The sequence below is a fragment of the Tachyglossus aculeatus genome, chromosome 5 (assembly GCF_015852505.1).
Source record: "Tachyglossus aculeatus isolate mTacAcu1 chromosome 5, mTacAcu1.pri, whole genome shotgun sequence".
Lineage (NCBI taxonomy): Eukaryota > Metazoa > Chordata > Mammalia > Monotremata > Tachyglossidae > Tachyglossus > Tachyglossus aculeatus.
The window spans coordinates 49,831,239-49,844,769 of record NC_052070.1 but is presented as its reverse complement, the minus strand read 5'-3'; the positions used below and the strand labels follow the sequence as shown (position 1 = coordinate 49,844,769).

General features: G+C 45.4%; 1 protein-coding gene across 1 annotated transcript in view; it reads left to right on the top strand.

The window, feature by feature from the left end:
- MTOR (mechanistic target of rapamycin kinase) overlaps positions 1-11,532 on the top strand; it is a 174,929-nt gene extending 163,397 nt beyond the window's left edge. Inside the window, exons 50-57 of the mRNA XM_038746139.1 lie at positions 926-998; positions 2,559-2,633; positions 2,932-3,067; positions 3,855-3,920; positions 5,232-5,312; positions 6,087-6,167; positions 7,752-7,857; positions 10,569-11,532. Of these exons, the coding sequence (XP_038602067.1) occupies positions 926-998; positions 2,559-2,633; positions 2,932-3,067; positions 3,855-3,920; positions 5,232-5,312; positions 6,087-6,167; positions 7,752-7,857; positions 10,569-10,584 (634 nt within the window). The 3' untranslated portion in view covers positions 10,585-11,532. The remainder of the gene's footprint in view (positions 1-925; positions 999-2,558; positions 2,634-2,931; positions 3,068-3,854; positions 3,921-5,231; positions 5,313-6,086; positions 6,168-7,751; positions 7,858-10,568) is intronic.
- Positions 11,533-13,531: the final 1,999 nt, after the last annotated feature.

Genomic DNA, 13,531 nt, shown 5'->3' with positions numbered 1-13,531 from the left:
CTTTAAAAAAATCCAAAGGATTTTTTTTTCCTTGCTGTAAATGTTAAAAAGGTATACATAGCAGCATAGCAACAAAATAACGGGCCTCCTGTAGACACAAATAAATGCTAAGTTTTGCTCAGAGTCAGGGATGACAGGGGATATTAAGTTGCAGATCCTAGGTCTAATCACAATTACTCGAGTTCAGTGGATATCCACAGACTCTTAAACTTCCTTGGTGAGTGAAGTAACTTCAAAAAGAGTACATGCCACAGAGTCTTCCAGAGAAAGAAATTTGCAGGTGACTTATGAACCACTCAAGTCAGCTGGTAAAGCTCACTGAAAATCACATTTAAAAGTAATTGTTTCCTTTTTCCCCCCCATCTTTAATTCTAACCATCTAGAATTAAAACTAGTCATCCTGGATTTTCCAGTCACTTTGATAAATTTCACCCAAAATGAGAATTTATAGTTTTTTTTAGGATTGCCTGAGTAGATAAACAGAAGCAGAGATACCTCATTTGTTTCTCTTCCTAGTGTCTTACCTCCTCACTCTGAATTCCATGGGCATTTTTCTCCCAGGCTGAAAAATAATCTTTTCCTGGAGTAAGCGATTAATTCTCTTTTCACCTGCCAAAAAAATTAGCAAGTGCCTGTTTACACAGAGCTGATATGAGAGGCCTCAGGCCCGAGGATAAGGAGCCCTCGTGAGTAACTGCCTACCAGCAATTACAGGGCCTTGTCACTCCAAGATGGAAGCCCCGCTGGAAGGCTGTTTATTATGAGACCAAAGACCTCTGGAAAGCAGATTACTACTGGGTGCCTCCTGGCTCTCTGAGATAAATGCTCATTTCAGTTCTTAGCTGTCATGTACTTGTTGATTCATTTACCTGGGCCACTCTAATCACCTGTCTCTCGGGCTTTCTCCTCTGCCCTGTGACTAAAGGCACCCATCCAACCTGATGCTGGACAGGCTCAGCGGAAAGATCCTGCACATTGACTTTGGAGACTGTTTTGAGGTGAGCCCCCAGATGGAAATACATCTCCAGTGCTCTCTTCCTTAATCTCACCTCAGGGGGATAGAGCTGTCCGACAAACTGACAGGACATCAGTTTTCCATTTCCTTCCCGAGATCCTGGGGCCGGATTGGTTGGAATAACCCTGGGTTCAGTTGCAAGTGGGGCTCCTTCTCTTCTCCCTTCCTCCATCTCCCTTCTTCTCCTTGTTCTGAGCCCCACAGAACTCCGAGCAGAAGCCCCGTGGGAGAGAAGTATAGTTCCTGGAGGAATTTTCAGTCTGAATGATCCAGACCCTTGAAGCCCATTGCCCTCCCCCACAGAGCCCCTCCAGGAGGGTGATTCTTACCCTGTGAGATTAGGCAGAAAAGCACCGTTTTTCCTCTGTCCTCCCACCCCAGAATTAAAGAAGCGATCAAATATTATTAGAGAAGCATGGCCTAGTGGAAAGAGCATGGGCTTGGGAGTCAGAAGGACCTGGGTTCTAATCCTGGCTCCGCCACTTGTCTGCTGTATGACCTTGGGCAAGTCATTTAACTTCCCTGGGCTTCAGTTTCCTCACCTGTAAAATGAAGATTAAGACTGTGAGTCCCATATGGGACAAGGGCTGTAAGACTATTATTATTATTATTATATTATTATTATTATTATGGTATTTGTTACGTGCTTACTGTGTGCCAGGCGCTATACTAAGCTCTGGCATAGATTCAAGTTAATCGGTCCCTGTCCCACATAGAGCTCCCTGTCTTCATCCCCATTTTACAGATGGGGTAACTGAGGTCCAGAATAGTGAAGTGATTTGCACAAGGCCACACAGCAGACAAGTGGCAGAGCTGGGATTAGAACTCAGGTCCTTCTGACTCCTGACCTATACGCTAATCACTAGAGAAGAGAAGACCACACCGCTTCTCTAATTATCCAACCCAATTATCTTGTATCTACTCCCATACTTAGTACAGAGCCCGCCATATACTTTGCACTTAGAAAACACCACAATTATCATTACTGTTATTATTCAGCTTCCTATTTCTGTCATACAGATGTGGAACGCCCTCACGGTTTATGCAGTAGTGTTTTCATTCTTGCCAACTCTCCTCTAGCTGTTAAATCTGTCAAAGCCCTTAAACCAAGAGTTGACCGGACAGTCCATTTTTTTTTATTTTAACTAGTCCCCTCCACCCCTATCATTAAAGAAGCTACATAAATGAAAAGATTGATGGAATTCACATTCTCTGTCACTCAGTTGGAATTAATTATGACTTGCCGTGGACGAGTGGCTATTTGCCAGCCTGTTTTAAAGTACTGAGAAAAGGGAGTTGAGGCTCTGTGCCTTTACCTATCTCTGTTGGTTGATCCCTGGCAACTTGCAAGAAGATTTACAAATCCAATCTGAATTCCTGTCCTAATCTCCTACGGTGTCTCCCTCACTAAATCCAGGTTGCTTCTGGCCTAATGGAGATTTATGGCCTCATTTCAGAATAAGCCCAAGAAAGCTACCCCTCAGGACCTGATTTCTGCCTTAAAAGGAGGGAGTCAAGTATGTTTCTCCCCATTACTTCATAGGTCGCGATGACCAGAGAGAAGTTCCCAGAGAAGATTCCATTTAGACTGACGAGAATGTTGACCAATGCAATGGAGGTAAGGAGTTGATGCTGATTTACTGGTCAGACTGGGATTTACTGGGAAAGAACTTGGAAAAGTGAAGCATCTCTCTCGTTGCTGTCCGATGCATTTCTTACTGTGGGGAAGGAAATACTCACCCAGATGCTCCTTGTTTGGGTAGGTGGGGTCCTGATTCCTCGCCTCCCAACACTCTGTGTCCCCCAAGCACCAGTGATGTGGCCAGAGGTATTTTGGAGGAGCTTCTGTTCTGGAGAAAGTTTGAACCTGGTGTCTTCATTACCCCTGCCGACCCGGTTCTTTATCTTTTCTCAAGGTGACTGGCCTCGACGGAAACTACAGAATCACCTGTCACACCGTAATGGAGGTTCTCCGCGAGCACAAAGACAGTGTGATGGCAGTGCTGGAAGCCTTCGTTTACGATCCCTTATTGAACTGGAGGCTGATGGATAGTGAGTATGAGACAGTGCTTGGAACCAAGAGGCCTGACTTGGTCTCACTATCCTCACACCTCAAGCCTGTCCGTTCCGTCAAACGGGTTCACCCGGCTGAAAGGAGTACTTTCAAAGGTACAGCCCTATGCTGTGTATCTCAAGGTCTCGTATGTGTCTTTGACCAGAGTGAAAGCACTGAACGCAACTGGAACTGCTGTTCATCAGTTATTAATCACCACCAAAAACATTTGCGTGGTTTGTTTTATTAATACTAATGACTATCGGTAAGTTACTCGGTGACTCTCCACGTAAACCTTTGAGAAAGTTGGAGGGCTTTTTCAACCCTGGACAGCACTAAAAGAAAGAAAAGGAAAAAAAGCACCACTTTTTCGATTCCATGTACCTCCCAAAGATAGGGGATTCGATTCATTCATTCAGTTGTATTTATTGACCACTTACTGTGTGCAGAGCACTGTACTAAGCACTTGGAAAGTACAGTTCAGCAACAGAGATGGTCCCTACCCAATAATGGGCTCACAATCTAGAAAGGAAAGACAGACAACAAAACAAAACCAGTAGACAAGCATCAACCCTTTCCTCTGTTTCTAAGTTTTGCCCAGACTGTGGAATGCCAGTCTATTAAGAATGAAATTCTTTGAAATTGGATGCCCCCCTCGTCCTAAGTACCACAATTGCTCTCTGAAGGCTTAATGTCCTCCCAATTCTGAGAGAACATACACCAGAGTTTCCGTAGCCTCGACAGAGCTCTAAACTCTCTTTAACTCTAGTTTATTTCTTTCTTCAGCAAACACAAAAGGCAATAAGCGATCACGAACAAGGACAGACTCCTACTCAGCTGGCCAGTCTGTAGGTGAGTGTATCGTACGAGAAGATTTGGATTTCATTCTTCGGCATTTCTGAAGAAGGGCAAGCATTTTCATAGCCATTTAAATAGTTTGGAATCCTTTGTCAGCCCTGTATCAATCAATCAGTCATATTTATTGAGTGCTTTCTGTGTGCAGTGCACTGTAATAATAATAATAATTATGGTATTTGTTAAGCGCTTACTATGTGCCAGGCACTTTAAGCGTTGGACTGTAGTAAGCGTTTGGGAAAGTACACTATAACTACCACGAGCTTAGTCTAATCAGAAACTGCATCAAAATTGAATTTTAAAGTACTGCCCAGAGTTTTCCAGAAAGCAGTTGAGATTTTGGTTCTTCCTAGGTAACATCTGTGCTGAATCATTACCAAAAGATGATTCTGGTGGCTCTTGGTGGGGGTACTCAGACGTACACGTCTTAGGGCTTCTCATGATATTGAAAACTCCAAGTCTCAGAAATCATCTGTCATTTCTGTTCTCCCTCCCAAAGGGAACCTGCACCTCTTTAATTTTAAAAACCAATTAAAACTGTGACTTCGCCATTGTCCTAGCCACCAGTGTTTGAGTGCCCACTCTGTGTAGAGCCCATTCAGGCCAGTTTATTTCAGCTGTCAGGGGAAGAGCATACTCATCTAATTAAGTCTTAATATCAATCACTCTTCGATGAATCTTGTCACGGTCCTCAGTCTTCCAGACTAGTGTTCTTTTGTGTGACACAGTTCAGAAGATTTTGCCGTTCAGCAGTAGTAATAATACTGAATCGGCGCGTCAGGGAACCGGAGAGTTTTTGATGATGCTGTTTGACACGGTGTAATAGCAAAGGTTATGGCTTTTAACACCTTTTATGGAATTCTGTGTATTCTCCCCTCATCTGCCAAATTCCCTTATTATTTGAATGAGACATTGAGGTCACCGCTTCTTTCTAAATGGAAAAGGGCAGTTGTGGCCTTAACCTGATCTTCTTACTCTCATTTGGGGTGATTTTGGTGAAAACCTTGGGCCCTTCAGAGTGTTGTGCTTCCTTCCAGAGAGACACCCCTGGAGCAAGCTAAAGAGAATTGCCTGATCAGGCAAAGCCACTCACTTTTTTCATCCTCAGCCAAAAAATCTTCTTTGTTGTTCCACCCCAGTTGGGTCATTAACAGGGGGGGCTGAGAATATGATAAGATTTTCCCCCACCCCAGTGAGAAGAAGGCCCGTTCTTCAGGATTAGGAACAGAGCAGCAGGAGATGAAACTCTTATGCCCCCACTGTGTTCTTATTGTCCGACTCTATTCATGCTATTTCATTTCCCTTTAGAAATGTTGGATAGTGTGGAGCTTGGCGAAACCTCCCACAAGAAAACTGGGACCACAGTGCCTGAATCCATCCATTCTTTCAGTAAGTCCAGCCCTTAAAATGTTTCACTGTGGGAAATCCCACAAACAGCATCAGTCATCCTGTGGGCAGCGGCCAGGGTGAGTCACCCGTCCACTTGGAACAGAAACATCCCATGAGTTTGTCTTCACCTTCTAGTGACAAAAGTATCCAAGATAAATGACCCTCCAAAATGCCAACTACTCGTTTTTAGAAGAAAAGATTATTGAGCTCACTAAGCCATATGGGTACGGCTTAAGACAGGTGTGTGACCAACCCTGAGTTCATGTAAAGATCACAACGGTGTTGTTTGTTAAGCGTTTACTATGTGCCAAGCACTGTACTAAGCGCTGGGATCGATACAAGCTAATCGGGTTGGACACAGTCCCCGTCCCACATGGGGCTCCCAGTCTTAATCACCATTTGACAGATGAGTTAACTGAGGCACAGAGAAGTAAAGCGACTTGCCCAAGGTCACACAGCAGACAAGTGGTAGAGCTGGGAGGGAATTAGACACAGTCCCCTGTCCCTGGGGGGAACACGCTTGGGTTTCTGATTGTAGTCACCATTGCCAGCACTTGGGTACTTCTTTCAGCTCTGCCTCTTCGATTCACAAAAAGCAAGCCCATTCCTGATGGTCTTGGGTCAAACTAACCCACCCTCCGCTCTGCTGTCCTGCTGCATACAGCTATTAAGCATTGGTTGACGCTGTATCCTTTTAGGAAGAACAGAAAAGAATCAGTGGAACCCGCAGTGATTATTAGGCATATAAGAGTTACGTTCCATTTTCTTTTCCAGTTGGTGACGGTTTGGTGAAACCAGAAGCTCTGAATAAGAAAGCCATTCAGATTATTAATAGGGTTCGAGATAAACTCACCGGTGAGTACTTGTGCGTGTTCCGGGAAATATAAACTTTGCAGAGTAAATAGAATATTTTCAAGTAGGCGGCTGGCTCCATCTTCAACCTCGCTGATGGGACTTAGACTTTTACGACCGATCTAATTGGCAGCCCTATCCTGTTTCCCTGGGGTTAGCGCTTGAGAATCTTCTCTGGCCTTTTTTGCCAACCGCAAACCTGAAACAACAATAGTGCCCAATAATATTTGGACAACTTGTCTGCGGTTTGGCCCCTTTGATATTTTATCAAATACAGAAAAGGTGTTCCTTAAACACTGAATCATGGCCATATTGTTTCCTTCCTCAGCTTAATTCAGGTGGAGGTTTGTGTGCTTTTGGAGGGGTAGAAGGGAAGGGGGAAGGTAAGAGATACTATCCCCGGAAGCAAATTAACCAAGATACTTCTGGGAGCCACAAATGAACAAAATAAACACCACCATTCATTCATTCATTCATTCAATCGTATTTATTGAGCGCTTACTGTGTGCAGAGCACTGTACTAAGCGCTTGGGAAGTTGGCAACATATAGAGACGGTCCCTACCCAACAGTGGACTCACCACAGAATTGAACCCAAAGAAGAAGCCTAAGGCAGGTGGTGGGAAGATTCGCATCTCTTTGTAGCTTCAAAATACATTACCGTCAATCAATCAATCAATCGTATTTATTGAGCGCTTACTATGTGCAGAGCACTGTACCGTCACACTGTATGTGCAGATTATGTACCGTCACATAATCCAAGACACTTAAGGGAGTTCAAAACTCCCTAACCAGCAACTATCCTGCAGTCTTGTACTTTGAACCAAAATGAGGATTTTTTTTGTCATCAGTGCCCCCAAAAGTAATAATAATAATAGTAATAATAATGGTGGTATTTGTTAAGCGCTTACTGTGTGCAAAGCACTGTTCTAAGCGCAGGGGGGGATGCAAGGTGATCAGGTTGTCCCACTTGGGGCTCACAGTCTTAATCCCCATTTTAATAATAATAATAATGATGGCATTTATTAAGCGCTTACTATGTGCAAAGCACTGTTCTAAGCGCTGGGGAGGGTACAAGGTGATCAGGTTGTCCCACAGGGGGCTCACAGTCTTAATCCCCATTTTCCAGATGAGGGAATTGAGGCCCAGAGAAGTTAAGTGGCTTGCCCAAGGTCACACAGCTGACAAGTGGCGGAGCCGGGGTTCGAACCCATGTGACCTCTGACTCTTTCCACTGAGCCACGCTCCTTCTCAAAGTGACACCGGGGAGCCGCCCAGGAATTCTTTACTGACCTTATATGACCTTATGCTGCCAACTTGTACTTCCCAAGCGCTTAGTCCAGTGCTCTGCACACAGTAAGCGCTCGATAAACACGATTGAATGAATGAATGAATATGGCCCCAGTCTAAATGTCTGACTGGTTTTGTTGTCTGTCCCCCCCTTTTAGACTGTGAGCCCACTGTTGGGTAGGGACCGTCTCTATATGTAGCCAATTTGTACTTCCCAAGCGCTTAGTACAGTGCTCTGCACACAGTAAGCGCTCAATAAATACGATTGATGATGATGATGACTGATGCAACTCTCACAGGTCGGGATTTCTCTCACGACGAAACCCTGGATGTTCCCACCCAAGTCGAGCTGTTGATCAAGCAGGCGACGTCCCACGAGAACCTGTGCCAGTGCTACATTGGCTGGTAAGTGGGCGCCCATGGAAGGGCTCCTTCTCAAAGACAAACACTCAGGCTAGAGCTGGGAAACACAGAAACTGCAGCGGGCGCAAAGATAATGATAATAATAATAATGATGGCATTTGTTAAGCGCTTACTATGTGCAAAGCACTGTTCTAAGCACTGGGGGGGGATACAAGGTGACCAGCTTGTCCCGCGTGGGGCTCACAGTCATCATCCCCATTTTACAGATGAGGTAACTGAGGCTCCGAGAAGTTAGGTGACTTGGCCAAGGTCACACAGCAGACATGTGGGGGAGCCGGGATTCGAACCCATGACTTCTGACTCCAAAGCCCGTGCTCTTTCCACTGAGCCACGCTGCTTCTCTGGGACAAGTGAAGGGAGAAATTCCCTTGAGGCACCCCAAGGGTTGCTTTCTTAATACTGCCGTCTGCCTTAAGTAGTCTTTTTTTTTTTTATTTTGGAGAAGAAGTGTGGTGGAAAGAACCCGAGCCTGGGAACCAGAGGACTTGGGTTCTAATCTTGACTCTGCCATTGACTGCCGTTGCTCTTGAGCATGTGCCTCAGTTTCCTCCTTTTTTATGCTGTTTGGTAAGCGCTTTCTATGTGTCCGGCACTCTTCTAAGCGCTGGGGTAGATACAAGTTTATCGGGTCGGACGCAGCCCCTGTGCAACACAGGGCTTACATCAGTGCTTTGCACATAGTAAAGTTGTTGCCAACTTGTACAATAGCATTTATTAAGCGCTTACTATGTGCAACTTGTACTTCCCAAGCGCTTAGTACAGTGATCTGCACACAGTAAGCGCTCAATAAATACGATTGAATGAATGAATGAATAGTAAGCGCTTAATAAAATGCCATTATTATTATAAATAGGATACTGTGAGCCCGTTGTTGGGTGGGGACCGTCTCTGTATGTTGCCGACTTGTACTTCACAAGCGCTTAGTACAGTGCTCTGCACACAATAAGCGCTCAATAAATACGATGGAGTGAATGAACGAATGAGAGACAACAGGTGTTTCATCCACATTTTATAGTGGAGGAAAATGAAGCACAGAAAAACTAAGGGATTTGCCCAAGGTCACACAGCAGCCAAGTGGTGGAGCCGGGATTAGAAGCAGCGTGGCTCAATGGAAAGAGCCCGGGCTTTGGAGTCAGAGGTCATGGGTTCAAATCCCGGTTCCGCCAGTTGTCATCTGTGTGACTTTGGGCAAGTCACTTCACTTCTCTGGGCCCCAGTTCCCTCATCTGTCAAATGGGGATGAAGACTGTGAGCCCCCCGGGGGGCTACCTGAACATCTTGTAACCTCCCCAGCGCTTAGAACAGTGCTTTGCACATAGTAAGTGCTTAATAAATGCTATTATTATTATTATTATTATTATTATTATTATTATTATTATTATTATTATTATTAGAACTCCGGTCCTCCAACTCCCAGGCCTGAGCTTTTCCCAATAGGCCGTGCTGCTCATCTGTAAAATGGGGATGCAATACCTGTTCTTCTTCCTACTTCGACTGTGAGCCCCTTGTGGGATGAGGACTGTGTTCATTCGGATTATCTTGTATCTACCCCAGCGCTTTGCATACGGAAAGTGCTTAAATATTGTTATTATTACCGTTCTTGTTGTTGTTATCATTATTATGCGATGTACATGTTTACTGTGGCAAAATAGAGGCATCCTTGATATCCTGTTCACAAGTGTTTGTTGAGCACTCTCTTAGGGCAGAGCATTGAAATAAGCACTCAGGAAACTGTAAAAGAAGAGGAACAATTCCAGTCCAGACTTTAAATTAAGGGGAGAAAAATTCAACTTCTCAAATTTAAGTTCTGTCATTCTCAATAGTGAAAGAAGTAATCTGTAACAAGAGTAACAGATGCTAGAAAGAGATCGGTTCGGAGCTTCTAATGGACCTTGGCACATAGAGAAGCAGCATGGCTCAGCGGAAAGAGCCCAGGCTTTGGAGTCAGAGGTCATGGGTTCGAATCCCAGCTCCGCCAAATGTCAGCTGTGTGACTTTGGGCAGGTCACTTAACTTCTCTGTGCCTCAGTTCCCTCATCTGTGAAATGGGGATTAAGACTGTGAGCCCCCTGTGGGACAACTTGATCACCTTGTAACCTCTCCAGCGCTTAGAACAGTGCTTTGCACATAGCGCTTAATAAATCCCATTATTATTATTATTATTGTACCTTGAGTAACCAAGTTTTGACTGAAAGGGATTTTTAGGGGAGAGTTTCGGAAAGGGGATTGCTTATTACAGTGCTCTGCACACAGTTAAAGGCTCAGTATATACTGCTGATTGATTGATTTCCACTGATATTGATTTGTAATGGGAGCAGAGCCGAAACAGAAGAGTACCAGGAGAAGTTGGGGCGAGAGCCAACCCCTCGTCAGTGTTTGAGGTCTTTGGAGTCACAGTGACAGCCCTGTTCCTTCTGTTTGCCCCAGCCTTGCTTGAAGCGCTTAGTACAGTGCTCTGCACACAGTAAGCGCTCAGTAAATACGATTGATGATGATAGATACCAATGATTGATCAAAGGCGGGCTGAACTGACAACTGAACATCCTTCTGGGAAACCAAGCAAGGCTCGTTTTTTGAACGGACATGGGTTTCTCGTGGAAGACGATCGGTGCTGCCTCAGACCATGGTGGTTCCCGGCTTAATGACTCTGGTTCAGAAAAGTAATAGCTCCTTTTTTTCTCCCTTTTTCTTAGGTGCCCATTCTGGTAACAGACGGTCCTGAAATACCCAGAGCTTTTCTCCGGAGGCTTTTCACTTCCACGGTATACTTCCGCTAGATTGAAAACCCTGGACCGAACGTGAACTTTTTGTCAAATGTTTTGAAATGTAAATGAAAAGAACTACTGTATATTAAGAGTTGGTCTGAGCCAACTTCATAGCTGCTGTTGAAGAACATACACGAAATATAAGACTCGATTTGGTTCCCGGGACAGCGAAGGGTAACTATACCACGTAAAACAGAGCACTTGGTCTCTGGGGACGGACGATCCATAAATTGAGAAATACGGGTTTGTCGTGACTCGGTCAGCGCGAATATGTCTGCTGACGGAAGGGCGATTCCGCCGGCTCTGGACCCGTGGATTCCGCCAATTCGGTTGAACCAGGAGGTCTCGGGAGGGCGGGAGAGAAATTCGGGATGCCGGCCTTTAAGGGAGAGGGAGAGATCATCACCTTGGCTCATCCCATTACCTCAGTTGGTCCCTGGTCACCAAATAGCACCAAATAGGTCAGAGAAGGAGGGAAAGGTTTGCCTCCTGACCCGCCCCAGGGAAGACGCAGCTGGCCCCCCGCGATCCAAATCCGGCCCGAGGCCCTGGGCCATCAGGAGCAGAGGGCATCCGGGGCACTGGCCTGTGGATGCCGGGACAAGGACAACGAGGGTTCGTGCTGGAGTCCGCTCGTGACCTGGTGACTGCCGCACGATCTAATGAGCAGTATTGGCAAGTAGGTAAAAGAGCAAGAGGCGGTCGCTCTGGGTCGTAAGCGCCAGAAGGGGAGGTTAAACTCGAGGAGAGACGGCCTGCTACAAAGTGGTGATTTATGAATAAAACCAATATTCAACTAAATGCACAAAAGGTATGAAATGTAACCATGTCTAGATTGCCATGTTGTAGCTGAACAATAATTCTGTGCCAATAAATGACACCAAAAGTTCAAGAAAATTCATCTCTGAATGGCTTCTTACTCCTGCGTATCAGGATCATTTTGGAAACTGAAGAAACCGCAGAGAAGACGTGAGGCGGGTAAATAGCACAGCTTTGTGGGGAATATCAGAGCTACAAGATGCTTTCGAGACCTCCAAATTGTTCCCTTCCTTTTGGGCATTTCAGTTGGTTTTTCAGTTGCAGGACTCTTGTTGCTACAGCTGTACAGGAAAAGTGGAATCCGTTCCAGGATTTTGTCATCTGTAAGGACCCTTTACTAAAAACGGGGATGGGCTTAAATGTCAACCAGTGATACCGAGAGCATTTTAGCCTTGTAAATGAGCAAATCCCCAAACCCCTATCGGACCTAATTTAGTGTACATTTAAGCATCTTGGTTTAATTAAATCGCGGTGACCAAAAGGTGTGACTCCCTTCCTCGGTGCATTAAAAAGAAATTGCTGGGGAATTGAGTCAAAAACTTCCATATTGATTCCCGCAGTGTAGCTCGGATGTTCCTGAAACTGGTTGACTAGTCTGTGAGTCTTGGGATCCTGCAGAGGCAGAATGAGTGTTGGTAGACAAAAGGCGGAACTTCTTGAATACTATTAATGTGTGGGTTGCTTTAAAAAGATTTAGCTACCTATCAATCTGAGGTAGTCATCATCATCAATCATATTTATTGAGTGCTTACTATGTGCAGAGCACTGTACTAAGCGCTTGGGAAGTACAAATTGGCAACACACAGAGACAGTCCCTACCCAACAGTGGGCTCACAGTCTAAAAGGGGGAGACAGAGAACAAAACCAAACGTACTAACAAAATAAAATAAATAGAATAGATATGTACAAATAAAATAGAGTAATAAATATGTACAAACATATATACATATATACAGGTGCTGTGGGGAAGGGAAGGAGGTAAGATGGGGGGGATGGAGAGGGGGACGAGGGGGAGAGGAAGGAAGGGGCTCCGTCTGGGAAGGCCTCCTGGAGGAGGTGAGCTCTCAGCAGGGCCTTGAAGGGAGGAAGAGAGCTAGATTGGCGGATGGGCAGAGGGAGGGCATTCCAGGCTGAACCCAAATAATAATAATAATGTTGGTGTTTAAACGCTTACTATGTGCCAAGCACTTTTCTAAGCGCTGGGGTAGATAGAGGGTAATCAGTTTGTCCCAAGTGGTGCTCACAGCCTTAATCCCCATTAAGGGGGCACAGAGAAGTGAAGTGACTTGCCCAGAGTCACACAGCAGATATGTGACAGAGCAGGGATTAGAACCCAGGACCTGACTCCCAATTCCGGGCTCTTTCCACTGAGCCACGCTGCTTCTGAACCCAAAACCAGGGGGGATGAATTGGACTGTAAACTCGTTGTGGGCAGGGAACGTGTCTGCCGACTCTGCGGAGAAGCAGCGTGGCTCAGTGGAAAGAGCCCGGGCTTTGGAGTCAGAGGTCAGGGGTTCAAATCCCGGCTCCGCCACTTGTCAGCTGTGTGACTTTGGGCAAGTCAATTCACTTCTCTGGGCCTCAGTTACCTCATCTGTAAAATGGGGATTAAGACTGTGAGCCCCTTGAGACAACCTGACCTCCTTGTAACCTCCCCAGCACTTAGAACAGTGCTTTGCACATAGTAAGCGCTTAATAAAGCCATTATTATTATAGTGTACTCTCCCAAGTACTTAATACAGTGCTCTGCTCACAGTAAGCATTCAATAAATACGATTGATCGATCCCTGTGATTCTACTGTCAAATCCACTTAAAATGGCCCATTCAGTGCAAAGGTTTCAGGTTCCACTGATTCAATCGTATTTATTGAGCGCTTACTGCGTGCAGAGCCAAGCAGCGTGGCTTAGTGACAAGAACCCGGGCTTGGGTGTCAGAGGTTGTGGGTTTTAATCCTGCTCCGCCACCTGTCAGCTGTGTGACTTTGGGCAAGTCACTTCTCTGTGCCTCAGTTCCCTCATCTGTAAAATGGGGATTAAGACCGTGAGCCCCACATGGGACAACCTGATTACCT